This window comes from Pempheris klunzingeri, chromosome 18 (genome assembly GCF_042242105.1).
Source record: "Pempheris klunzingeri isolate RE-2024b chromosome 18, fPemKlu1.hap1, whole genome shotgun sequence".
Classification (NCBI taxonomy): domain Eukaryota; kingdom Metazoa; phylum Chordata; class Actinopteri; order Acropomatiformes; family Pempheridae; genus Pempheris; species Pempheris klunzingeri.
This window is the reverse complement of record NC_092029.1, coordinates 14657733-14683468: the sequence shown is the minus strand read 5'-3', so window position 1 is coordinate 14683468 and position 25736 is coordinate 14657733. Positions and strand designations below refer to the sequence as shown.

Sequence of the window (25736 nt, the reverse complement as noted above, 5' to 3'; positions counted from 1 at the left end):
TTTCAGGTAGGATTATTCAGAAGTTTATCACCTGTCAGGAAGTGTTTTTTTAAGATCTAGTGTTACTTTGCAAATCAGATGTTTTATGTATACAGCTATATCTGACCAGTGCTTACATGGGACTTTGATGCATCTTTATTGGCAGCCAAAGGACAGGAACTGTGCTCTTGGACTTTTTTTAGAATCATCTGTTGCGCAAGTTGTTATTCCTAAAAGCCCACCACTTTTATTTTGAAATTTCACATCACCCTGTTATAAAGGGCTTTTTTTAAACTTTGTTACATGTAACACAGATGTCCCTCTTCCCTAAAACATCTACATTGTAACATTTGATTTTAGATTTTATTTTTGTAATGTCACAATGTTCAGGACTGTAAATTAACTGTAAAATACATTAACTGATGAATATACAGTAACCGTGTGTATGTATGAAGCACTACGATGTGGTAGGACTGAGACCTGTGTAGTGTTTTAGTTTGGATGACAAACTGAGGGGAATTATATCAAACATTTACAATGCTTTTAATTTCTAATAAACTACAAATGAAGTACTTTGGATAATTTTATCCAGAGCATCATAGAGTGAACAGACTACATTTTTAACAAGTGTGATTCATGGAAATCTTAAGTCCTTAAGTCATTGCTTTAAATGTCATATGCTCATAAGAACTTGCCTGCATAAAGCTAGTGTTAAAGATTAGTTCACTCAATTAGGTGGACAGAACAGATGGACTCCCTCTGCTTTTCTGTCCCTGCAAACACTAAACCCATTGACATACATGCAGGTTTTGGATCAATTGACTTGTCAGCTTCCTTTTAATGAAAACAAACTAAAGATATTGTTTCTGTCTCAGCAGCAGCACAGATGTATGCCTTATTTTTCCCCAAATAAAGCACAGGCCTCAAGACACGTTAAACTACACAGCACCTGTGTAAAAAAAAAAAACACATCCACCGTAAGTGATCTGTAGTTGATAACATAACACCGACAGCTTTTACATTCTTTATTATTAAAAGTTCTACCAACATAGTAAAATAAGTTATACATCTGGCCATCAAATTACACATTTGCTTTACAGTCGGTTCTAAAGCAACAGCTTTGGGAAAATGATGGTATTCCTGAAATGCTAGAAGCTAAACCTCCCTCCTTATTCTCCTTTTTTTAAAATAATTTCCACAGGAAATGACATTAAAAAATTTGCCCCTTAAAAATCATTGCTATACTGTATATATTTTTTAAAAGAACGACATAAATGAAAATCCTCTGGCATATAATGAATTATTATTGCACAATAAGCTGTTCAGAAAAGTGGCAACCCTTTTAACTTATATTGATTTTGGACACATAATTATTGTTGATGCTTTCATTTAAGGACCATGTTTTTTTTTTCTTTTTTTTAATAAACATCATTGCAGTTTTTATTTTAGAACTGAAATATGAAAATAATCATGACCTATGTTTGGACTGGATCTGGGTTGTTAATGTGATGGGTCCGGGGTAAGTTCAAGTCCTCTGCCGTAGCTGGTGGCATTTTTAAGGCTTGACCATCGCTGGCCTTGTGGAGTCCTGAGGCGCCTCCTGCTTCACGTGCAGGTCCTGTCTGGGATCGCTGTGAGCTCCCGCTGAGTTCTGGAGGGCATCGGGTGGAGTCTGACCATAAGGATCCCCGAGATGTGAGGGGTGGGGAGGCACACCTGGAGGCAGGTTCATTGGTGGGCCGGCGTGGTCACGCGGTCCTGGGAAGCGCATGTCAGGAGGGACAGGCGGACGTGGTCCCATAGGTCCACGGACACCTAAATAGAACCATTGAAGAGGGAAATATCGATGATGACACAGGCTGAAGAACATCTGAAATACTACAATACACATAATATAATGTGATGGTGCTGGCAAACAAGGAATTAAAACTTTTCTGATGACTTTTAAGGATGTATGTGAATATGGAAGGATTACAATTGTAAACAATACTAACTATGCGTTAGCAGAGTTTTACTTGATAAATAATACGCATGAAGACGTAACACAGCAAATAAATTATTAAAAAAAACTCCCTGCTTTTCCTAATATTTAGGATTTATAATGAAGCAGTGAACGTTCCGCCCCAGTATACACCAACACAACACTTCCCAGCACTACTCAGTGACAACACAAACTGAGGCGTTGAAAAGAAACTAAATGGCAGAACGCACCCGGAGGCAGGGGCATCGGTCCGAAGTGATGAGACGGAGGGGGACGGAAGTGAGGCGGTGGTGGGCCCCGAGGATCAATGACATGTCCAGGGCCTGGCCTGGGGTGGAATGCATGTCCGTTGGTGGGTCGAGGTCCGAAGTCTCCTGCCATTGGACCAGGCAGAGGCATACCTGGGTGTCCGTTGGCTGGTAGCGGAGGACCATGAGGACCTGGTGGGAGGTGGAAGAGGCCGGGTCGTGGAGGAGGTCTGTAAGGTCCAGGTGGTGGCGGTGGCAGACGGCCGTGGGGTCCAGGAGGCAGGAACTGGTCATGGGGTGCAGGACCGGGTGGAGGACCTTGGACCATGGGGCCTGGCGAGTCCCTGATTGGAGATGCTATGAAGGATCCAGGGCCCTGAACGAGACGGATGACGACCAATAATGAGAAAGAGGCGTGCTGCGTTTTTGCACAGTTACTAGAATTTTAATTGATCCTGTAAGTGAGTGTTAAAAGTTAAGTCATGCAGTAAAGAGATCCAAAAACCAAGCAATTTACTCCCAGCAAAAAGTGCATTTAGCCAGGACTCAATCACATGACCAGTGACCACACACCATGATTCTTTAGATTAAAAACCAAACCACTTTCACATATGCATAAAACTCCGTCCCTGTTCAGACCTGGCATTAATACGCTTTGTGTGCTCTGCTCTATATGCAAATAAATGTGTACATCATTCGTACAAACATGTCTGGAGTGTTTTAAACATGTACAAATTGAAAAAAATCTATTTAATAGCAATGTCTCCTCTATTCAAATACTTCCTTTTAAAAATCTACGAGTCTGTGCTCGGTGCGACGATATCACAGCATCATGTTCCGTTTAACTTTATTATCTTATCTTTAATATCGCAGTCCAAATCAGATCCATAACGTTAACTCCTCTTTTGGAGCACAGAGTTAAGTTTTGGTGAGCAGGCAGATGGAGAACCGAGATGTTAGGTGCAATATCCGTGGAAAAGGACATTCACCAGTGCTGATTAACACGGCTCAGCGGGAGGACATACTGCTCCACCCAAAACATCTGTAAATGCACAGCAGGACGCAGATTCTAACTACTAGTCTTATATCATCTTTTAGTTCTCACATTCAAGTTAAAATTGCCTAAATATCGACGTGCCCTCTGCTCAAGCAGGGATGTCAGTTGAGTATGCGGCCCCTTCATTTGGCCCAGGACACTTTCACCTACACGCTGCTGACAGAATAGTGACCATGTGCAGCACAGACGACCTCTGGTCTGAATGATCCGATCTCAAAGTGTCCTCAATGCGTCTTGAGTGCATTCACATCTGTACTCTGTCTACTGTCTACTTGTGACTGGATCACATGAGACGCACGTTAATGCCAGGTCTTTTAGCTGAAGTTTAGACGACGATGACAAAAACATCTTTGCTTTTTTCCAGTGCTGTGGGAGCAGGTGAAAAACACACTCAGCCCAAAAAAAGTTAGGTCAGTCCCAGTGAAGCAAAATGCCTTGAATCTCTTCCCAAATCCAAATCCAGCTTTAGGGAAGAGGGGGGTGGAGTGCGTGCAAACACCTTCACACCTGGACTGGACAGCCTCTATACTCACTGGCTCTGGACTGTCTGTGGAGGCCTCAGCCTGTGTCTCTGCTTTTATCTGTGGATCTACTGCTTGTGTCTGTTTTAGAGCAAGGACATACACAGCGAACATGTAGGTAGGAGCTCTACGCCTTCAGATGGAAGGAGGGAGGGTATCGTGTAACAATGAGTTTGATCTGACAAGAAAAAAAAAAAGACTTACAGATCCATCCATGTTGGCAGGCGAGGAGCTACGGGGGCCCATCATGTCTGAGAGAGGAGAAACAGTACGGTGATGGAAGAGCGTTAAAAGTAAAGGTGAATTCTTTGAAACGCAGAGACGGCAGAAGACATACCCATCCCAGAGATGTGTTTGTTTTCTGGGTAACGACTGTGTGGGTCTGATGGAGGTCGTGGACCTGAGGGGAGGAAGGAAACAAGGTTCAATGAAGACTGGAATCCTTTAAAACTCAATAAGATTCAATACATAAGAAGCATATGAAGATTTTTTTCCCAAAGGTCAAAGATTGGTCATCTCTACTCCATTTGGACAACAGTCAGAGGGAAAAAGAATACTGGATGAGTTTGAAGCCCTTGAAAACTTGAATTTAATCTAATTTATTACTATTAAGCTTAAAAAGAAAGCTAATCTGGTTAATCAAGACTGTTTGTCTTGAAGGTTTAGGACCCTGTTGCTTCTAGTAAAATATGTTTTTAAGGGCTTTAAAAAAACAAAAAGGTGAGGCACATATTTCAACAGCAAAATCATTCACAAAATGAAATTTCTAAATGACTGAATGCAAAGACACAGAACAAGAGGCAGGTAAAAGGGAGTTGAAGTTAGAGGTACCAGGAAGAGGCGGGATGTGACACAAGCTGGGAAGAAATAAAAGGAAGAACTCAAGAGGGTGAAAGAGCTGAAAAGAATAAGAAGGTCAAGTGTGCAAGAGTAGAAAGACTTAAGGACACAAGGTTGTAGCGGAGGGAGGATGTCCATCTGAGGCGAAGTAATCCACTGGGACTCACCATACGGGTCAATTCTTCGCCCCACTGGGGCAGAAGGAGGGCGCCTGGGACCCTCTATCATTAATGGAGGGGATGGTGCACCCCCACTCACAGGAGAGGGACCATATGAATCACCTGTTATGATCAAACCATCCATTTACCAAAGGAAAAGACAGACCTGACAACACACTCCACCCTACTGAGGAGAGGCTCTCAGAGAAAGTCACACTGAAATGACAAACCTACAACAAATCATCTTTCTCATTTAGCAAAATCAAAATACAAGAAAAAAGGAACGCGATATTTTATCACAAAACAGCAGCCTCTTCTCAGAGCTCTGCGGGATGAGAACTGGAGAGTGTGTGTGGTGTGTGTGTGGCCTGCTTACCTTGGCGGGGGCCTGCAGGCTGGCCAGAGTTCGGTCTGAAGAGAGGAGCGCGTCGTTCATTCAGTTGGGAGGTCAGTACAGCCAGCCTGTTAATGGGTAAGATGAAAAAGAAAAAAAAAACCTTTGGTTAGTGGGCTAACTATTATTTTCATTATTGAATATATTAAATAATCAATTTTCTCTTGATAAACTGACTGTTTTGGATCTTGCCACATAAAATCAAAACTCAGATGTTTCAGCTGAGTTGTAACACATCAACAACCCACTTAAACTACTATAATTCTGCCAGCACCTACTTTTCACGGAGCTTTGATGATTCAAGCTTCTCTTGATTCAGAGCTCGCTCGGCATTACGAGCATTTACCTGAAAACACAATGGAGAATTAGTGTGTAACCAGATTCTTAACGCCTTAAGCTGACTATTAGCCTTAAACAGGCTTAAATGTCCATTTATAGCATTTAAGCATATGTGAATAAATTACACCACTATGTACAACATACCCAGTTTGAGTGAGTTTTGTTTTCCTGGTCTTTTATCTGAAAAGAGAGGAAGAAAAAGAAAAACAGATATTCACTCAGGGTCGAGTTTTCAAGTAAGATTTTTTAAAAATGAGTAAAGCTTCACAACAGTCCACCTGCTCTTTATAGACTTCCTCGGTCTTCTTCATCTGCTCCTCCATCTCATTAATGCGTTGCCTTAAGACCTTGACCTGCTCCTCGGCCTCCAGAGCTTTTCCTCCCACCTCAGACAGCATGCTCTCTTTGCTGCGTCGCTCCAACTCTTCCTTTGTTAATCTCCTGTGAAGTCGCAGAAACACCCATCTTCAAATAACAGCAACACCGAACTGCTTCACATCGTTTCCATTTCAAAGACGCATACTTTTATTCATGAGCCTTTTGGCTGGATTATGCTAAAACAGAACAGCATTTTCATCGTGGTGAAAGGACAGCAGATTTTCTTGAGTGTGTTTCTGCAGCTAACAAACGTTAGAGCTCCACTTACTGTTGCAGAGCGTTTTCCTTCTGCTGATACATTTCAATCATGATTTCGTTCTTCTGCTGGAGGATCTTGTACTGGTTTTCCACGTGGCTCTTCTCGCCTTTTAGGGTTGCTATTGCATGCTCCAGCTCCTGGTGTTGTTCTGTTGCAAAATACAACGGTATGTTCAGAGAGAGGCAGGAGGGAGGTCATATTCTACGGCTCCATGTTTATGCAATCAAATGAAACACGACCAGCATACCTTCCAGTGACTTTCTAGTTTTTTCTTCATTCAGTAGCTTGGTCATGAAACGATCACGCTCTTCTTCGACCACAGAGAGAGTGGTCTGGACCTGGAAAGAAAGAAACACATTACGATAGACTAAATACTAAATATTAATCATGAGATTTGGCTTCCAGGCTTTAATTGTTATCTGGACATCTCACCCGAGAAACATCCATCATCTGTTTGATCCGGTTCTTTATTGCGGTCTTCTTGTCTGGTTAAGACAGTGAAAGTCCATGAACATTAACAGCGTTAACAATGTCTCTGATGATTAATATGTGGTGGCACTTTGAGAATTACAGAATCTATTGGCAAGTGTATTCTTCATTTTACTACATTTTTTATTAGTAACAGAGTCCGACTAACCGGGTGCTACTTCTCCATTGGCTAAAGCTTTGGTGTCACCTTTTTGTGAATCGCAAGCGTCTAGATCTGCCAGGAGTTCAGACAGCACCTGCCAGGGGACATTTTTTATGAGGGGTGAGTGAATGATTTGACACAGGTAGAGGACATCCAAGAAATGTGACATCCAAGAAATACAGTGGCTGCGACTGGAAAAAAAAATAATCCTGACCTCCACGTTGTGATCTTTGAGCACCACTGAGTCCTCCAGCTCTTTCTGGGACTTTTGATAGACTTTGATCTGCTCGTTCAGCTCCTTGTGTTTGTCCTCCCAGGCTTTGATTGTAACCTTGAGCTGTGAGAATAAGCCGTGTCAGGACAGTGCTTCTGACGTGATACCTTTTCAAAGACCTCTGATGAAATTTACAAAATCTGATTTAAAAAAAAGACCCATTACGTTAGACCTGTTAACACTCCTCAGTGATCGACAAAATATCCAAACAAGTCTGCATATCGTCTTACTGTTTTATTTTCTTCTTTTAGTGCTGCATAATCTTTCTCAAGGCATTTGTGCTGAACGTTTCGGGCATCTTCACGAATCTTAGCCTCGTCCAGGAGAACCGTGGTCTGTGGGAAATACATGCAGTTTATAAGGGAGGTCGAAACCAACAAGCTTCCTATAATCTTTCGATGTGCAGACGAGTATGCGAGGGCACGCACCTTGGCGAGAGCTTCCTGAATCTTTTTTCTGCTGAGCTGCAGCTTCTCGTTAGACTTCTCCAATTTCTCAATCTATTGCAGAAACCGTTAAGCATCATTAATCTGAGATGACAGTCAGAGTTCTATCAGGAGGGGGGAAAAAAATCTTAAACAATTACCCTGGTTTCATTTTGCAGAGAGTTTGCCCTTTCATCTTCAAGCAGTTTTGAGCATTTCTTCTTTTCCTCAGCAATTTTATTATTCCGCTTTTCTGCCTCCAAAATCTTACTCTGCAAAAAGGCAATGAGAGAAACTTCAGATAGTCCTTTAAATTCAGAAGCCATTTCACTTGCTAGCCAAGTGACACACAACATCTAAAAAGGACATTTACAGCTCAAGCAGGAACACTTCCTAGTTCTTAAAGCTCTTTAAAAAAAAAAAAAAGTACACGTAAATACACACAAACAGAAGCCTTAGTTTCTTAGCGCTTACCTCCAGGCCCTGCATCCTCTTCATTGTACAGCTAACTGTTTCCTTTGACTGTTTTTGATGGTCTTTTAGCTGTTCAGTCTTTAAAAAGAAGGAAAAACAATTGAGAGGGTTCCAGGAATAAAAATGTTCACTTTTTCGAAAGTAGCTCACAGACATTTGATTACATTTGGTTTGTAGCTCACCTGTTTCTGGAGTTCAGACATTTTGGTGAGGACATCATTCTTCTCTTTTTTAAGTGACTGGATTTGCTCCGTCAGCCTTTTTTCATCCACTGTGTCCACAAAAGTGCAACAAAAAGATGCACAACTGGTTAGATGTTACACATCTGCGTTTTGTAATGGGCTGTGAAAAAAGGTATGTAAAAACTTACCAAGGTATTCTCTCCTTTTTACCTGAAAAGGTTTAGAGAAGCATTAAGTATCAGTTTTACCATGTCAGGAATAGTATTCAATGGTAAAATTAATATGTCAGTCTCAAACCATGGGGAGTTAAGCTGAGGAGGAAAATTAGACTAGATTTTTCACTCTGAAGAAGAACACTACATTTAAATGTTAAACTTGACTTTTGGTCAATCATAACAAATAATACCACTAGAGATGAGAGCAGCAATAGTACAGCACTTACTGCCAACACGGTCCTCCAGAAGAAGAGGGTGAAGGTCACTACTCCAATCAAAGTGGTGATGACAACAGCTTTCCAAGGACAGCCAAACAACGTTTCTCCTGGCTTCCACTCCTCTGGCAGTAGTGAAACCATCTGATGGCACAAACATGACCAAAGTTTTAAGGAATGATCAGGGACACAATCAGGATTAAGGAAATTAATCTGAACAAAAGCTGGTTAAACATCACTCTTAAAGACAGGAGTCCTACGTCTAAAGACTCACAATAAATGAAGGGTAAAATACCCTTGTTAACCTTTTTACTGTTCTTAAGTGTGAATATTATGACAAAACTACAAATAGAGTTAATATAAAGTAATAAAGTTAATATTTGTAAAGCACAGTGAGACACTCAAAAGCATCAAAGCAACTTCCAGTGTTTACATGTACTCCTAGACTGAGATATTCATTAACTGACATCTGATTAACAAAAAGATATGAGTGATCTGTTTCTCTATTCGCACTGCTGAGAAGAAAGCTCATCAAGATATCAGAGCACTACCACACAATAATAATAAAACCAAGCACTGCCACAGGCAATGTCCTTATACCACAAGTATTTCAGGTACTGCACTGTTAAAAGGTATCAATGAGAGTACTAGAAGATGGTTGCTGTTACAGTGCATCAGTGGAGCAGAAGGCCAATTTCTGCCTTTACCTGCTACGTCCAAATTCAGACAACGAACATTCACAAATAGAAGCCAGGTGGGGTTTATGCCACAGTTAAATCCATCAGCCTATTGGTGCCAAGATGCTTGAGTATTCAAGAATCAAAACAGCCAAAATGGATCACAGTTTTATCCCTTTTTTATTAATATCCAGCCACACCAAGAAGAACTCATACGAACACTGAGCCAACCACAAAGTAACCTTTGAACTGAACAAACACACACTCCATGGCTCTTTTGCAATGTAGGGATTGCAAATAAATGAACACAACACATTGCCTGGAAGGATTAACGTGCTTTCTTCTGCCTAAAGTGTGCTTTTTCGACAATGCACAAAGGCAGGGCTGCAACCATGTTTTGTTTCAAGGTATCCAAACTCGAATCTGCACTGAAAACACGCTATGAAAGACCCACATGGAAGCAAATGATCTTCTGTCAACATCTAAAGGAAAGACCAGCTGCATCGGCTAGTGTGAGGTGAGTGAATTAAGGAGTAGTTGACGCTCACGTCAATGTGCATTAGCCATATGCTCATTAACACGTCAGCAGGCCATGGTAGCATAGTAAACACTGGACATCTTGGCCAGACTGACTCAGTTTCTCACTTACATGTTGCAGCTCCTTTAGAAAAAACACGTAAACATGATCCGGTTCCATTACGGGTCGGGGTAACGTGTCACTCTCCATACCAGGCTTTGAAACAAGAGCGGAACTAGCTAAAGTATGCTAGTTTGACAGGTATTAGCTTGCTAGCACGTTAACGTTAGCTGTCCTCAAAGTAACCTGTAACAGTCCGGTTAAGCTGCTGTCCGCCGTTAAAGGCCAGGGTGAAAAATAAAAACACGCCGTTACAAACACTGACAACGTTATATAACCCAGACAGGCCCTAAGTAGGACTCCTCAACAACAGTTGGCTAGCGGAAATTAAAGATGAGTCGTCGAATCTCATTCACTATCAAAAAACAAGCGATAAACTGAGACGTTAGCCAGCCGGAGCTTCAGATGTGGGTAACAACTTTAGCACAACAAGCGATTAAGAAGCCGGATTAATCTGACAGCACAGAGATCATCTTTTGACTCGGTCTCATCTTAATTATCTGCCTTTCCATGCTAAAATAAGGCCCGCTGGATGCGCTATTAGCCAGCTCAGCACCGGCTGTGTTGAACTTCAGCCTACACCGCGACAGTCAACAAGACCGGGGGAGGCCCGTGCGGCGTTCAGGAAACTCGGAAATTTGAAGTTTACCCTGATATACAGGTCCCAATGTCCTCCATGTGAGCGCTGACACCTCATACTTAAATCGACCTGGCTTCTGTCTGCTGGAAGATACAAGTGCTGAAAATGCTTTAAAATCGTTGTGAAACTAGAATTATTAGACCAACCACACCACTACATGATAAGGTTTACTTTCAGTGCAGTTCAGGGTTCCACAACCTTTTTTTGAATGTTTTCATGCTGCTAATGCCTGGCAACGCTGTGCATGTTTGTTGTGCAGCATGCACACTATCTTACAATTCTTAGACTTACCACAGTGGTCCACTCTGCAATTTTACTCATGATCATTGAAAAGATGCAGCCCATGTAAACAGTTCCAGTTGAGAATAATCCCACTTCATCCTCATGAATTTCAGACACAGGTTCCATAGAGTCCAGAGATCCTGGCAGAACAAAATGTGTGCGTGTTATGGACTGATTAAGCAAAAAAATTAAATTCTTCCAAAATGCAGGTAAAGCAAAGACAAAATCAAACAAGACATTTCTATGACTTAAACATAATAAAATCTCAGGGAGCTTAACATGCAGTGGACTGATTTACTGACCCTGAGAATGAACTTTTGAACATAACTGTGCTACATTTTATTGTAACCAAGTCCAAAAACAGCTTTACATTTTCAAAAGACACCACAAATGTGCAGGACTTTAGAATATTAAAGTCACATATGGCAAAAAGACTCCAGTAATTTTTAGATCTAAAGAAACACCTTCACAATCGTCACCAGAAACTTGTATGCTGTGAACACGAATAATCAATTAACTTAATAAAACAACAAAATAAAACTTAAATTAAATTGATTATATCGTTTCGATTACCAACCTGAGGGCGAGTGCTCGACCTCGACGCCAAGGCCCATGTCTAAGGGACTCTCCAGGGTGGCTTGAGGGACCCTCTGTATCTCGTCTGATGCGCTGAAGCTTGGCTGATTGTCTTTGTTTTTATTGAAGTGTCTGCCTTCCTCCTCCACACTGACATCTGGTCCGCTGTGCATCTCATCCAAAACTATGTGCTCTTCCTTAATCTCTGCTGGCCCTTCCTCATGATCGGTTACTGTGAGGTTGTCATTGTTCTCATCCTCAGGGACGCGGTCAACCTCGTCTACTTCAGCAATGTGGGGCATGTCGTCTGTTTCTTTCCGTCCATGTTCATCTACAGTGAAAACACAGCAGAATAAAAGAGCAATTAGGGATTAGTCAAACAGGTCATTTTCCAGGTCTGTCTAAAAAGTTCATGGTTAGAAAGGGACGTTTTCCTGGCAGGAGATTTTAGTTTGTTTTATAACTCGGGTTTCTGTCAAACACATTTGGTCTAATGACAGCAGGTGTGGTCTATAGCTTTGTAAAGAGCGTGGTATTTGCTAAGTAGGAGGTCAGTGTGACAATCTTTAATTTAAGACAAAAGAGTGAAACCAAAGGTTGGCAGAGTTAGGGCATGTGTAGTCGTCAACTGGACAGAAACTATTTTAAATCTATAAGTGGGCTGTACACTGTATGATATTATCAGCAAAGCAATTGTATTCTTTTAGGTAATTACAGACAAAGGACAAAGGTGGTCGTTCAGTGTTTAAATTGAGCCATGTTTACACTTTGTACGTAGACACACTGAGGATGCACCCTGACCAAAAAGCTCAAGCTACATACTAGCTAGCCACCAAACTGAGAGTCCATTTTTTTTCCCCCAACTTAGTCGAGTACGCAGAGCCAAACAATTTGATTAGGCCCGACAACTAGGGCAAGACTTCCAGAGTTGAGGTATCAAATAGCTGGTGCAATAGCCTTGTTCACAAATGGTCACTTGAGACACATTCTGAAGTGTGAACCGCAGTCCCTTTTCACTGGATGTAACTGGTGATACTCTGAACAGTGCCTGAAAAGGGTGATGTCTGGATATCTGTTGTGCCACGGTATCAAATTCTGCATTCACTTTATCTGCGGATCATAAGCTGATGAAATATGCTGTGCTAGTGTGTGAAAGGCCCATGTCAGTGATTAAAGAAGAATATGCAATGATAAGACTTGACTTTGACAACGACAGAGGAGCCAATCCTTCAGCACTCATTTCTACAAGATACTCAAATTAGAAGAATAATAAAAACAAACCTACCTTGATCAAGATGCGATTCTTTTTCTGTTGCCAAAGGTGTGCTGTCACTGGCTGTGGAATACTTTTGTCGTAGGCTGAATGCAAGCTCCTGGAAGTCATCCAGTATTTCGGTCTCCTCATCCACACTACTCTTGTCCTCATGTTGGTCGTAATTGTGTTTTGTGTCCCGGCTATCCAGCATCTTCTCAATCTCATCCAGGATGGTGTCCTCAGAGGTTTCCAGGACGCTCTCCAGCGCATTTTCAATGTCCTGTGTGGTTGCCGAGTGTGAGAGACGAGTAGCCTGCAATTCTGTGTCCAAGTCAGTAAACATGTCCTCCATTTTCCAGAGATTCTTGAGGCCAAGAAGCTTTTGGATCCGCTCCATTTTCTCCTCTGTGAAGTGGCCTCGAAGCAGAGTCAGCCTCATCACGCTGCTGCTGTATTCTGGCTCCGGAGTGGACGCAGGAGTTTCGGGTGAGGGTTTGTCAGGGTCTGCGTGGTCTGATTGTGAGAAAGAAAGTGCATTTTCATCCTCAAGTAATTCTTCTTTCTCCTCCTCTTTCTCCTCTTCCATCTGGGGTTCTCTCTCATCTACCCACTCCTCTGTAAGAAGTTCCTCATGAATCTCTGGTTCCTTGACAGGTACTTCTGGTTGACTGTTATTACTCTCCATATCAGTCATTAAATGGTCATGAATCTGCCCAGGTAGGCTGTTATCTATCGTCTTTTCATCATCTTTGACGTCTGAATTATTTGATTGCGTCTCGTCGGTGAACAGGTCTTGATGCGTTTCAGTTTCGGTGCTGGATAATTCTTGATCGGTCACCGTTTCAGCCAATTCATCCTCTGAATCCTCACTGTGCTCTGTTGCAACGCCACCATCCTGTACATTAACATTATCGCTACTGATTTCTGCATCTTCGGACACGTCCTTCTTTTCCTCTTTGTGCTCAGTGAGTTCATCTGATGTTTCAATATCCGGGTTTTGAATTTCAGAAAGGGCAGAAGTATCATCTTGTGAAACCAGATCTACTGATACGGTACTTTCTTCTGCCTGATGGTGTATTGGCTCATCAGTTGGTTGTAATGTTTCCTCCCGAGCACCCGCAGGTCCTATCACTTCTTCTTCATCATCATCATCATCATCATCATCATCATGGTCATACAAGTATTTGTCTGGCTCCTTTGCCGATTCTACTGATAGTGATTCTGCTACACGTTTCCTCGCTTCCTCAAAACTCTGAGAGGTATTTGAGGCAGGTATTTCCTCCTCATCCTCGTCGTCCTCATCTTCCTCCGAACTCAAATCGTGTGCCGTCTTCTCTACCCCCGTGACAGCTGAAAAAACAGCATCTCCAAGTGTTGTCCACATGTTCTTTTCCTCTGCGGCCTCTGGTTTATCGTCATGTGTTGTTGGAGGACTTTCGTGCATTTTGAAGGAATCAGATGCCGGAGTGCTCGCGGCCTCGTCAGAGAAAGACAGCAGTGGGATTTCTACTTTAACGTCAATGTCATCTTCGGGAGGGCTTTCCACATCTTCGCTTTCCTCCTCTTCATATGGCGTGACTCTCGTGGTGATTTCGTCATTGGTGGTAACAGCATCGAAAGTTGTTCCAAGGGTAGTTTTTAACACAGGGATTTGGACTCCTTCAGAAATCGAGACTGGTTCATTTTCTGATGCAGAGTCATCTTCGGGCTCAGATTCTACCTCAGATGTTGTGGCTGTGTCCTTTTCGAGAACAGACTGTGCTGCATCTTTTTGCTCAACGTCCGTGTCTTCTGCAGGTTTTCCAGTAGCATCAGGTATAGCTGTTGTATCAGACTCTACTGCTTTTGTAGAAGGCGATTCGGTCTCCACCGCAAGTTCAGACAAAGAGGCACTTTGATCATCTGGCACTTTATCGAGATCCTCAGATTTATCTGGATGATGATGTGTTTCGCCCTCTGCCACTTCGATTTGGTCAGATGTTTCCTTATTTACGTCATCATTCTCCCCCGATGAAGAGCCTAACAGTAAATCTATGTCGTAATTGTCAAATTTATCATATCCAGTGTCAAAACAGACAAAATCTGTTTCCTGAAAGGAAGAAAAAAATTTAACTTACAAAAAACATACATGGGGGATTTATAAGGGCTACTCTGTATTAATACGCTGTCATAGTTTGAAAGCTCCAGTGTATTTTGAAATTGCATTTTGACTCATCGAATTCAGCAAGTTATCAACATATTTTCATACCTCTGCTCGAATTTCGAGTTCTTTGTCAGTGTAAACGTGGTTAACTGCAAGAAGGTCCTTTGGGAAATAGCCAAAGTGACTTCCAACCTATTGAAAAGTACAAGAAGACACACATTGAGGATAATAACTGTAAAGAGCTCGTTCAATACCGATTAATTATTGACCACAGCATACTTACACTTCCTGCCCACATATCAGCCCTTTTGCCTGACAGTTTGTAGTATACATAGATAGTTTCTGATTTCTTGACCGACAGGAACCGACAGTCTGGTCCTGAGAAATCTCCCACAGCTTTTCCCCGACACAGAAGCACTGTGAAGGCAAAATATGTATTCTATATTAGAATTGCCTGAAAAAGGGAACCTGATCAATACGTTATTTTTCCACAGTGCTCATGTCAAGAATACAAAAATGCCAAAATGGCGGCAACTTGTCCAAGAGGCACTCAAGACGATTTAACATTGCTCATTTAATGGATTAAATATTTGGCCCTTATAGAAAACTGAAACTTGTGATCTGTTTGCTATATTTTCCTTAATGAATGCAGGTTAATTGCCTGGTACTTTTCTGTTTTTTTACAACAACATTGCCTACTATTTCACATACAGCACAAAATGAGACTTGTACTGATGTGCCTAGAGGAGACGTCTACAAATAAAGCATTTACCATTTATTAAAACCAAAGTCTCCTGGTTTTAGTCTCACATATTGGTTCTAAACATCATCCGAAGTCAAGGAACAAATCTACTTGCACCTTTATGTGCTAATGAGTCTAATCTTTACTGTTTTATGACTCCATACTAGCTTCCAATGATGATATATCAGCAGTAGAACAATTCACCCACACCAGCCTTTGGCGTTGGTGATAGATAACAACAGCTGTAAGTTAACAGTCCCCTTGAGACTTTGAGGTTGGTTTAAACCTAGCAGTGCAAACATGAATGTAAATGAGCTGTCCTTCACACAGTCACCTAAAGCTAACGGTACATTAAAGAGTTTGCTGGTTTAGCTAAGAAATCTACAGCGACGTTAGTCTGTGGTCACAAACATTAGCTAAACGGTGAGAAGTGACAACCAAAGCTAATGTTGCTTAACAACACTGCTAGAAAGGTTTTTACTTTGTTAGCTGACGTTAACTATTGTTTGTTTAACATTAGCATAGCTTTTGGCCAAACCGGTCGGTGGCTAGTTAACATAGCTGCTAACATTAGCCGCCACTGTCCATCCAGGAAGGCAGGCCGGAGCTGCCAGGCAACCGGCCAGCGCAGCCTGCGTCCGCACGAATAACCTTCCCAAGCTAACATCTGGTGTTAACATTAGCTTTCTGTGTTTCCAATGGGCAGCACACACATAAACAGCGTCGGAGCAGCTGCGAGGGAGCATCCCGGTCGCAAATATCGACTGGCAACAGGTCTAAAGATAAGGCGCAGTTTATGGCTAGCTGTGGTGTCGGGATGAGGGAAGATGCATCCTTGAAGTCCTGATGAAGAACAAGCCAGCAAACTTACTGCTGCACTCCTCATCGGCGCATCTTTTAAAGTCGGAGAACCTTTTTTCCAAGGCTGCGGTTGAGATAAAATTAAATAAAAGTAATAAAAAGCCTTGTCGGTAGAAGTGTTTTGCTGCCATGCTGGCAGTTTTGTTGACTGGCTCTTGCCTGGCTGCTGCTGCTGCTGCTGCTGGGAGCATGAGCACTGGGTGAAGGAGCCGACACGTCAGCACATCAGATCCGGCTGGGTGTCGGCACGGATAGGTTTTCACAGGATATAAGGCTTGGATCAGGCTGCTTCATGTGACTGTGGGAAACAAGCCCAGATCCATGCAGCGATGAAGGAGAGACTGCACAACACATCAGCCCCATCATTTAACATGTGTAGTATCTTCTGGAATAATCCATCAGACACAGAGAGGCAGACTCAAGTATTTCTACTCCATTACATACTAAAGGGGAATCCTGTTCACTTCACTACATTTATTATAGTAATTGCAGCATGATTAGATTTATATTCGCTACTGAGTTATATTTCAACTGCAAACTATATAATTTAGAATTTGTAGGTACACTTGATGTTTTACTGTTACAGGGTTGTCGACACAGTATGACTGATATAACTGTTCACATGCACCCAAGGGCATCTACATTATTAACAAAAAGATTTAAGAGATTGAAAATCAGGTGTTTTGTATCACACATATTTGTAGTAACTAGAGTAACTGGAGTATCTCAGTCTATGCTTCCTCACACATGTACTCCATTTATTTGTTACTAGTTACTAATAGTTACTTTACACAAAAATATGAAATACTTGGATGACATGATGTGGTACTATAGTCCAAATCTATCCAGTAGCATCTAAAGTAAATGTACTCTCAGTCAAGTAACGTTTTGAATACAGGACCTCTACTTGGAATGAGATAAGAAACAAGCGGAGAAGAAGAAAAAAACAAGCGAAGAAGTTCTTTGCTCCGCCTTTTCCGACCACAGCAGCCAATCACAGATCAGCTCGTCTCTCTACTTCCTCAGCTGCCGTACTGAGACCTGCTAACAACATGTGGATGTCACAACAATAGTTTATATATTTATATATTTTTAAACAAATAACCAGACTGATTTTAACTCTGATAGTTGCTGCACGTTGGACATGAAGCTTTAGCTCACCAATACAGGTTAGCTTAGCTTCTAATTTAGCATCGGGACGTTGTTTTCCTTCAGGAACATTTGAGTTAAAGGTAGGAACTGAGATAACTTTCTTTGAGAAATAGATGATAATATAATTAATACAGTAAGAATGTCGTTATCGGTGGTGAAATTCATTCAAAACGATGCTGAGGAAGCTAAATAGCCAGAAAATTAGCCTCAAATTACAACAACACCTATTCTTATACAATTATAGAATAAAGTTACAGTTAACTAACCCCAAAACCTTAAAGAATATATAATCGTTTACATTATAACCGGCATTGTGTGTGTGTCCATCTTTACTGACTGCCTGTGTCCTGTAATACCTCGATTACATTACAACCAATTTGACGGACAGAAAATCAGACATCAACCTGGACTTAAATGGATTATGATGGGCATTTCTAACTATTTTGTGACGTTTTATTGAACAAATGATAAGTGGATTGAGAAATTAACCAGCAGATGAATCAATAGTTAGAATAATTGCTCAGAACACAAATGTTTTTCTCCCTGCAGGTGGAAGCTCACACCAGAAGTAGTGATAAAAGGCAGCTGTCTTGCCTGATTTTAACTGCTGTGCTCATTATGGATGATTTGGAAGGAGAGCTGAGGCGTCTTGAAGACTTAGAGGATGACAATGACTCCTCAGACAACTCTAAAGGAAGTGGAAAAAAATCAAAGCTCCCTCTTGTCAATCCCATGTGTGTAGGTGAGCCACATACATTGTTTACAATGTAGCATCTATAATATATCAGTTAATATGAACTTATAGCAGATGTTAGAAATAACTCCAAAATGTTTGTGTATGTATATATATATATATATATATATATATATATATATATATATATATATATATTTAGGTAAAAAAAACTATATTTAGGTAAAAACTGACGGATAAATGACTCACGCTATTGACAACAAATGCCTTTGTGTCATAATAATAACATTGCTTTTTTTTCATCTCAAGAGACACCTAAGGAAACTGGGTTCCACCAGGGTACCAGAATATGTCTGGAGCAGATCAGAGAAGCCCTGCTGCATCATAGATGGCAAGAGGCAGCAGAATATATGGCGTGTTACCCACAGATATTGGAGGACCCTACCAATAGCACAGTTCAGCAGTACAAGGAGGTAGGTTGGGTTTTGTTTGGTCTGCGTTAGTATGTTTTTGTGTTGTGCGGACAGCGCCCAGCCAGCATCGCTTACAGACCACCAGTTATACAGTAGGAGTTCTGGGACAGAATTTCTCACATGAATCACTACACATAATCCTAAAGTAAAGAATGGACAGACAACTCCATGACTCCTCTCCCGAGTTGCTACAAAAGCCTTGTTTCTAAAAACACAACTTTATTCTTTTACAGTCCTCCAGTCTACATGCATTTGCAGAGATTGCAGACTTTATTTTACATTAAATATATTCTTAAATGAAGTATCTGTTATGTAAACAATTTGATAAACCACTTGATCCTTCATGTTAACACTTTTTTTTTTTGCAATGCCCAGCTTATTTGGAGAATCAGCACTGAGATCCTTCACCATCACCCAAACTCAAAGATGGAAGACTACAACAACATCTACGAACGAATGAAACACTCGGGAGTTAAGCATTACCTGATGGTATGTTAGCTAGTATTCCTCACCCCACTCTGCTCAGTTTTCATGTTGATTTCTTTCTTCTTCTTTTTTTTTTTTTACATTGCTGAAACCCACTCCTTTGCATCTCCAGATCTGTCTAGAACATTCGTTCCACCTGCTGCTTAATGGTCACATTGAGGATGCAAAGCGACAGCTGTCCGTTAGTGAAAGTTGGAGGTACGGGAAGGAGACAGCAGCTCAGCACCAAAAGATTAAACTGATCCAGGCCTACAGGAGTTTTCTGGATTATATCATCTGGTGTGACAAAAAGTTGACATACTCCAACTCTGGTAAAGTGATACACAGCTCAGTACCCAAAGCATCTATTATTTACTTGCATGAGTTGCACACACGCTGCAAGCTCTTGTGTGATGTCACAATGCCACCTACAGGTCAAACCCAGTAACTACTCGGGTAAAAAAAAAATAAATGGGTGATCTGGTCGTGGGAAACCTGTGTGTACAGCCTTTCCACTGAATACCCACCAGTGTGATTGATTTTTAAAAAAATCAGTTTATTGTTTGTCTTAAATGAGATGCAAACTGATTGTATCATTTCAGATTATGATGCATGTCTTGACAACCAAGACATGCACAGCTACTTCAGGCAGGCCTCTGTGAATCTAAAGGAGATTCTGCAGAATCCTGGTGTCTGGGATCCCTTCATACTGAGTTATGTTGAGGTGAGCTCTTGTTCGCAACTGCATATATACGTAATATCACAAGATCAAAGACAAAAGACCAGAGCTTTCTTGGTTTTACATGTTTGTTTTTTAGGTTTGCTATTATTCAATTTCAAGCCAAATTCAAGTGAAATGTCCCTACTTGCTGTGCAGCCGTTGTTTTATTTTGGCAGATGTTGGAGTTCTACGAGGACCACGAGAATGCTTTGAACGTCCTGAATGACTACGCCTATGACAACGCTTTTCCACCCAATCCCAACGCTCATGTCTATCTGTATCAGTACTTAAAGCGGCATGATACTTCAGAGAGGAAACTGATTAAAGTATTGAAGGTATAACTCTATTTTAAAGCACACTGCATATTTGTATATTATTTAAAACTAGAACTTGTGCCTGCCTGTTATTAGATTTACAGTTAAACACATAATAGCACACTGTGTCTAACGCATCCTTTAAAATGTCACTTCCTCATGCCGTAGGTCCTCCATGCACTAGTCCCAAGCCATGAGCTGATGTTGGAGTACAGCTCTCTCCTGCTTCAGTCAGGTAAAAGCGGATTTGACTAAATTAAATGTCTATCATTAAGCAAAAATACTCAGAATTAAAATGATCCTATGTGAAGAAACTCGATATTAGTTGTTTCTGACCGAGTGATGACTGTCTGGAAACATCAAGAAGCTAATTGTTTTGAAATAAAAATGTTTATTATAGAGCTTTGGAGAGAATACCATCATTTCACCATCTGGTTTTTAATTAAAGTGTATTCTCCTTTCTTATAGCCATATCACCTGATATAATTTCCCATAATAACCATTATTGATGTGCTTGTTTGTTTGTCTTTTCAGAGAAAAAAGATCACACCCAGAAAGCTTTAGGAGTCGTTCTAGAAATGCTGGACTTTGCCTGCTGGAGGAGCGACCTGAATGTGTGGAAGTGTTTAAAGGCCATTATTCAAAAATTACAGTTGCAGTACGTACCAGATGTTTGGAAAATTCGATTTTGACTCTTAAGAGACTGCAGCTTAAAGTTTTGGTATGTCTCTTTTAATAGATGTTGATACCTGTTGCTTTGCGTATTTGTGTGTTGAAACAGAGAAAACTGGAAGGACGTCGTCTCAGAAAAGATGGCTTCAAGGAAGGACTGGTGGCCTGCGCTGCACTTCACAAGGTTCCACGCCAGTAAAGACTCTGAGGAGAACCCAGAGCTCCTAGAAGAGAAGGCGCCGCTAGCAAAAATCCTTTGCCCAGGTAAGTAGGTGTATATATGCATTATATCATGTAACTTTTAACTACAACATCCACAGCAGTGACAACATCCACAGTAGAGACAGAAGCCAACAAACAACATGAGCCAGGAAGTTTTTTTTTTCCCCTCTGGCGTGCAATAATCTGTGTTTTATTTTGTAAATTATACTCTGACCACATTTATAGATGGGGACTTCTGTTACTGAAGAAAATCAAAGGTTATCCCTCTCTAATTCTAAATAGCCTCTTAAAACCCCCATACGTACAGTATAGGACTTCTGGAGACCGCTTCTGGTTATATACAAAAGTTGGAATAATCACATTTTGTGTACCACAAAAACAGGTGTGATGTTACAGTAATTTTAAAATGACCATCAAGTCACTTCTTGTGTGGAATGTTGAGAAGTCGGCATTTCACTGGTTACAGAAAGCCTGAAGCTGCACGTCAACTGAAAATTCCACCTTTCAAGATTTTCTTCACCAAGTATTTTACCAATGACGCGTGGTTCATTATCTCTAAAGAACCTGAGCTTTTCCCTACATACTTTGCTTTACACTTAATCTGTCTCTGTTCTTACAGAGCTAATGCTGAAGTACACAGCTGGGAGGTGATCAGTGGAGGGTGGACTTGAAAGAAGAACTCATGACTTCACGATCAAAAGCAGGGCTGAGATGCTGTGCGGGAACAACTGAAAAACTCAGGCAAAGGTGTTTTGATGAAGAGGAAGAATCCTCATGAATGCACATTTGTACATTTGATTTATTTTCTTTTCGGGCGTTAATATACTTTTTATTTAAGGTGCACTGGCACGCAGACACGTGTTCCCGAGGTGAAAAGCGGACCTTGGTATTTGTATTTTTTAAACATGGCCTTGAGCTTCATTATCAAAGCACAAGCTGGGTTGTCCACTGTGTGGAGCTCTTGTTCTTTTGTTGTTTTTGCAGCGAGCGTCTGGAGTGCATGACCACCTAACTTTGACAGAAACGGAGTGCAGCTCTGAATGTCGGTGTACACATTGCTTTCATGGTTTCTGTAAACATTTCAATGAGTCCCATTCTGCCCTCAGTTGACCTGAGAGCGTTTTAACGTCACAAGAGAGTTCACACCACGCGCTGCCTGATGGATTTTCTCCCTGTCAAACGTATTGTCATGTGAAGATAATCAGCACAGACCTTTCAGCAACATGATGAGCACAGTTTTGTGAGTGGGACAGACCATTGACGGGCAGCTGTTGCTAGGAGCTTTGAAATATTGAAATGTTATCTGTAGCATCACTCCTTTTCCCTTAAATGTGAGAGGTGCCTTCAGTGAAAGATCATGATTGATTTGTTTTTATATGTGCTAATATTTTGCACACACTGTATATCCATCACTGTCAAGCTTGATTTTCAGAAAGTCCTCTCGTTTCAGTGTGCCTTGTAGTAAAGATTCATTTATATCTGGATGCAGTCCATTCATTTCCTGTAGAAAAGAGGGATTTTTGCCCTAAGAATGTTTCTAATGGCATGACGAGATCCGGGCCTTCAGATGCTCCACTCACTCTCCTTTGGAGCAAACCATGAAGTGAAATCCTGCATCCAGCAGCATGCCAGTTTAATAAGTGAAAGTGTTTGTAATTATTCTGTTTCGGCTTGCCACAATGTTGGCCATGCAGCAACTCAGTCAGCCGTACTGTGTGTGTGCGCGCGTGTGTGTGTGTGTGTGTGTGTGTGTTGCTTTGCAGTCATTACATAAACCAAAGCCCAAAGCACTTGCCCGACCACAGGAGCAGCTGCAGAAGGGATCTGGGAATACACAACACATGTCTTTTGAAAATTCAAAACTCTGGGAGCAGCGAAGAGCATCGAGTCATGAGCTGGTCACTGCTTTGGATTGTGTCCTGGCTGTGACCTTTTTAAAGCTGTTATTTTTTTTTTTTTCAGGTCTTTGAATTTTTTTTAATCACCAACACAGATGCTCACAGTTGAGGCAGTCATTGCACAGTTTCCTCATCACGGAGCGGCTAGTTCCTTCCTCAAGGGCACCTTGACAGTTTTCAGCTAATTCTTTTGTCCAGGAGCGGAGACTCTCCTCTAAGCTCACTCCACGAAGGAGCTTCTTAGGCAGTTACAATTTCATGTTACTCACCGGATCACGAGAGATTTTAAGTTTGAACAGTTTGATACTTGTCATCTTTTCTCGCCAAATCTGTCAACAAAAACACCTGGTTTATTTGGGTTTTAATCTCCCCCTGACGGTAGCAGTCAAACAAACACAGCATAAAATGTCCCGAATGTAGCCACCAGCTTATTGTTGCCTCCTGAGGCAGCAGCAGGAGTCTGGGGCACGGTGTCCTCGCTCTAAATAAGACACTAGGAATTTGCAGCTTTGTTCCTTGCAGTTTCCACGTGTGCTTGGTCATGACATGGAGTTAGAAAAGGGCAATAGGTATAAAATCCTAAAAGTCATTTTATATCGTGATCCATTGATATAAATCAACAGGAAGTATATTTTCTGAAAAACTTACTAACTTGCTTACTAACTTTAATTTGTGGAAAGAGTAACCAGACAGGATTGTCTATTTAGTTCAGAAAATCCTGCACAGAAAATCCTGTAACTATAAATCACCATAATCCCAAACACACACTGAGACCTTTAGTTCACCCATTTCTGTGGATATTTGTGGATTAAAAGATACACACAGTGCTTAATTTGAGTGTATCCAAGGAGACAAAGTGGTGTGTTGTCCAGTGTGTTAATAACGCAAATATTCAGACTAGAAACTGGCTGATCAAATGTTGGCTTGGCTCATGTTATCGGCCCATTTGACCTCATGACAGATATCTGATATCAGAACTGCTGTATACGGTACTCATTGGCCAATAAATGAGAAGCAGTGCAGAAAAAGAAAGAGAAACCGTGTTAATCAGTTTTCCCACCAGAGGAAATCTACCACCAAATCTAAGTTGAGAAAATAAAGGTCTTGTTTATGCTCATGTTGGCCAATATATGTTTTTTTTAAAGGTATAGTTTGATGTTTTTGGCATTTTCCTTCCAAGAGGGAGCTGAGAAGTCTAGTAGTTATCTCCTAAAACAGCAAATAGTTGTTTTACATTTCTATTTGTGTGCTGATTAAACAAACGAGATAAAGCATGTCAATGCTCCATTCTTAAAGGAATAGTCAAAACACGTTTTTGGAAAAACACTCGATACCCCACCACTGGTGTCAATCCTCTCATCTAACTCTCAGCAAGAAAGCAAATAAGATAAGGAGGCACAACATGAGTCAGTGTGGTAGTTAACAGGCTGCTTTCAGATATTGTTATTGGTATCGCTCGAGGTCAAATACAGACAGTTTAGCATCATATAAACACAATGCACCCAGCCACCAGCTCTTTTGGTGCCACCAGTTCCACCAGCTTGGTCAAAGTTCATTCAGATAGGAAGAACAATGATGTATGTTCATCTGGGAATGCACCCCAAGGTTGTTGGGACATACTGTACTGTAAAATCTATCGGTTAAAAAAAAAAAGAAAACATCCATCCTCTGTGGACTCATCTGACGACTCTAACAGGCCCTTTAAACCTCCTCAAGCTCCGGGAGAAATTTACTGGCATCTTCAGCTTAACCCCACTGTGAACTGACAGGCATAACAATTGTTGTGTAATTAATCATCCGCGCAGGTTGAAGACTTAATCTAACAAATCGTGTAGGGAGACATGTTTTAATTTTATGTAGAAAGGTGCTGGATGTAGCTTTGTTGTGTTTGGGCCGACATTAATTGAGTTTTCCCCTCTCTTATGGTCTCACTCCCACTTCTCCCAGCGCACAAAAACACACACAGACACACACACACACTGCAATTGGTGACTCAAGGTCTCGCTTGGTTGGTCTGCAGGGCTCTGAGGATTTGTAACCTAAAATCCAGACTTGCACAGTCACAGTGTAACATCTCGGTAACTCTGCAAGACATTTGAAGTCTTGTATAGTTTGAGAGTGTGTGTGTGTGTGTGTGTGTGTTTGGGGGGGTGGGAGTGTGATAATTCAGCCATGCAATTTGGACTTAACATACTGATGTGTTTGCCAGTGCTGCATGCTACAAGCAGAGATAAAGCAGGAAAACATGAGGCTGAAGTCATCTTCAAAATGCAACTGAGGATCAAACTGGAAAAAAAAAACAACTAAAAATCCAACTGACTCAGAAGTCAGCTTTAAGTCTCTTGGTGCAAAATGGCCGGCGTATTACAGGTGTGTTCCAAACACACGACGGCCCATTTGAACACTATGATAACAAAAGGCTTTTGGCTTTCGACACATGATACTGGCAGATGCTAGGCAAAAAATTGCTTGAGGGGAGTCAAGTATTGGGGAACTTCAGGGAGAGGAAAAAAAGCAACAACACGCACACACACAATAGATTCCCAAAATATCCTCCCCATTCTGTCTGTGAAGTTGAAAGTGACAACTGCAATACCTTTGTTCTTGGAGTGCAGCTGCAAAAATAGCTTTCAATAATGTATTAGGAGAATAAAGACTGTGAGCTGATTTCTGTGGAGACGGTGCTCAGCTCTGTATGTGCCAAGACCAGGAGCTTTCTCTGCTGTGCGCCGACTGTGAGAA

General features: G+C 41.3%; 2 protein-coding genes across 3 annotated transcripts; one reads left to right on the top strand and one right to left on the bottom strand.

Moving 5' to 3' along the window:
* Nucleotides 1-990: 990 nt before the first annotated feature.
* Nucleotides 991-16539, bottom strand: mia3 (MIA SH3 domain ER export factor 3). Of its 2 annotated transcripts, XM_070849003.1 has the most exons (28): nucleotides 16394-16539; nucleotides 15064-15197; nucleotides 14886-14972; nucleotides 12668-14726; nucleotides 11384-11713; nucleotides 10816-10946; nucleotides 8583-8714; nucleotides 8329-8350; nucleotides 8141-8229; nucleotides 7959-8036; nucleotides 7646-7756; nucleotides 7488-7559; nucleotides 7290-7394; nucleotides 7000-7122; nucleotides 6792-6879; nucleotides 6587-6639; nucleotides 6402-6492; nucleotides 6164-6302; nucleotides 5796-5958; nucleotides 5662-5697; nucleotides 5457-5524; nucleotides 5161-5246; nucleotides 4794-4907; nucleotides 4124-4186; nucleotides 3991-4037; nucleotides 3799-3867; nucleotides 2191-2584; nucleotides 991-1794 (listed from the first exon to the last, which is right to left on the bottom strand). In XM_070849003.1, the coding sequence occupies exons 1-28, from the start codon at nucleotides 16512-16514 to the stop codon at nucleotides 1535-1537; spliced, it is 5265 nt and encodes a 1754-aa protein (XP_070705104.1). In that variant the 5' UTR covers nucleotides 16515-16539; the 3' UTR covers nucleotides 991-1534. The 2 variants fall into 2 exon arrangements, with proteins under 2 accessions (XP_070705104.1, XP_070705105.1); XM_070849004.1 differs by lacking the exon at nucleotides 3799-3867.
* A 1601-nt stretch (nucleotides 16540-18140) lies between these two features.
* taf1a (TATA box binding protein (TBP)-associated factor, RNA polymerase I, A) lies at nucleotides 18141-22509 on the top strand. The gene is made up of 10 exons (XM_070849540.1): nucleotides 18141-18277; nucleotides 18539-18702; nucleotides 19078-19191; nucleotides 19301-19499; nucleotides 19770-19891; nucleotides 20065-20223; nucleotides 20371-20437; nucleotides 20737-20860; nucleotides 20984-21138; nucleotides 21716-22509. The coding sequence occupies exons 1-10, from the start codon at nucleotides 18154-18156 to the stop codon at nucleotides 21745-21747; spliced, it is 1260 nt and encodes a 419-aa protein (XP_070705641.1). The 5' UTR covers nucleotides 18141-18153; the 3' UTR covers nucleotides 21748-22509.
* The last annotated feature ends 3227 nt before the right edge of the window (nucleotides 22510-25736 follow it).

Excerpts from the sequence above, each read along its gene's own strand:
- mia3 (XM_070849003.1), bottom strand. The coding sequence starts at position 16,514 with ATGGCAGCAAAACACTTCTACCGACAAGGCTTTTTATTACTTTTATTT. Across the intron at positions 6,880-6,999 it reads TCAAAGATCACAACGTGGAG|GTGCTGTCTGAACTCCTGGC; the intron begins GTCAGGATTATT and ends GTCCCCTGGCAG. Across the intron at positions 6,303-6,401 it reads AACTAGAAAGTCACTGGAAG|AACAACACCAGGAGCTGGAG; the intron begins GTATGCTGGTCG and ends ATTTTGCAACAG.
- taf1a (XM_070849540.1), top strand. The coding sequence starts at position 18,154 with ATGGATGATTTGGAAGGAGAGCTGAGGCGTCTTGAAGACTTAGAGGAT. Across the intron at positions 18,703-19,077 it reads CAGTTCAGCAGTACAAGGAG|CTTATTTGGAGAATCAGCAC; the intron begins GTAGGTTGGGTT and ends TGCAATGCCCAG. Across the intron at positions 20,861-20,983 it reads ATTCAAAAATTACAGTTGCA|AGAAAACTGGAAGGACGTCG; the intron begins GTACGTACCAGA and ends GTGTTGAAACAG.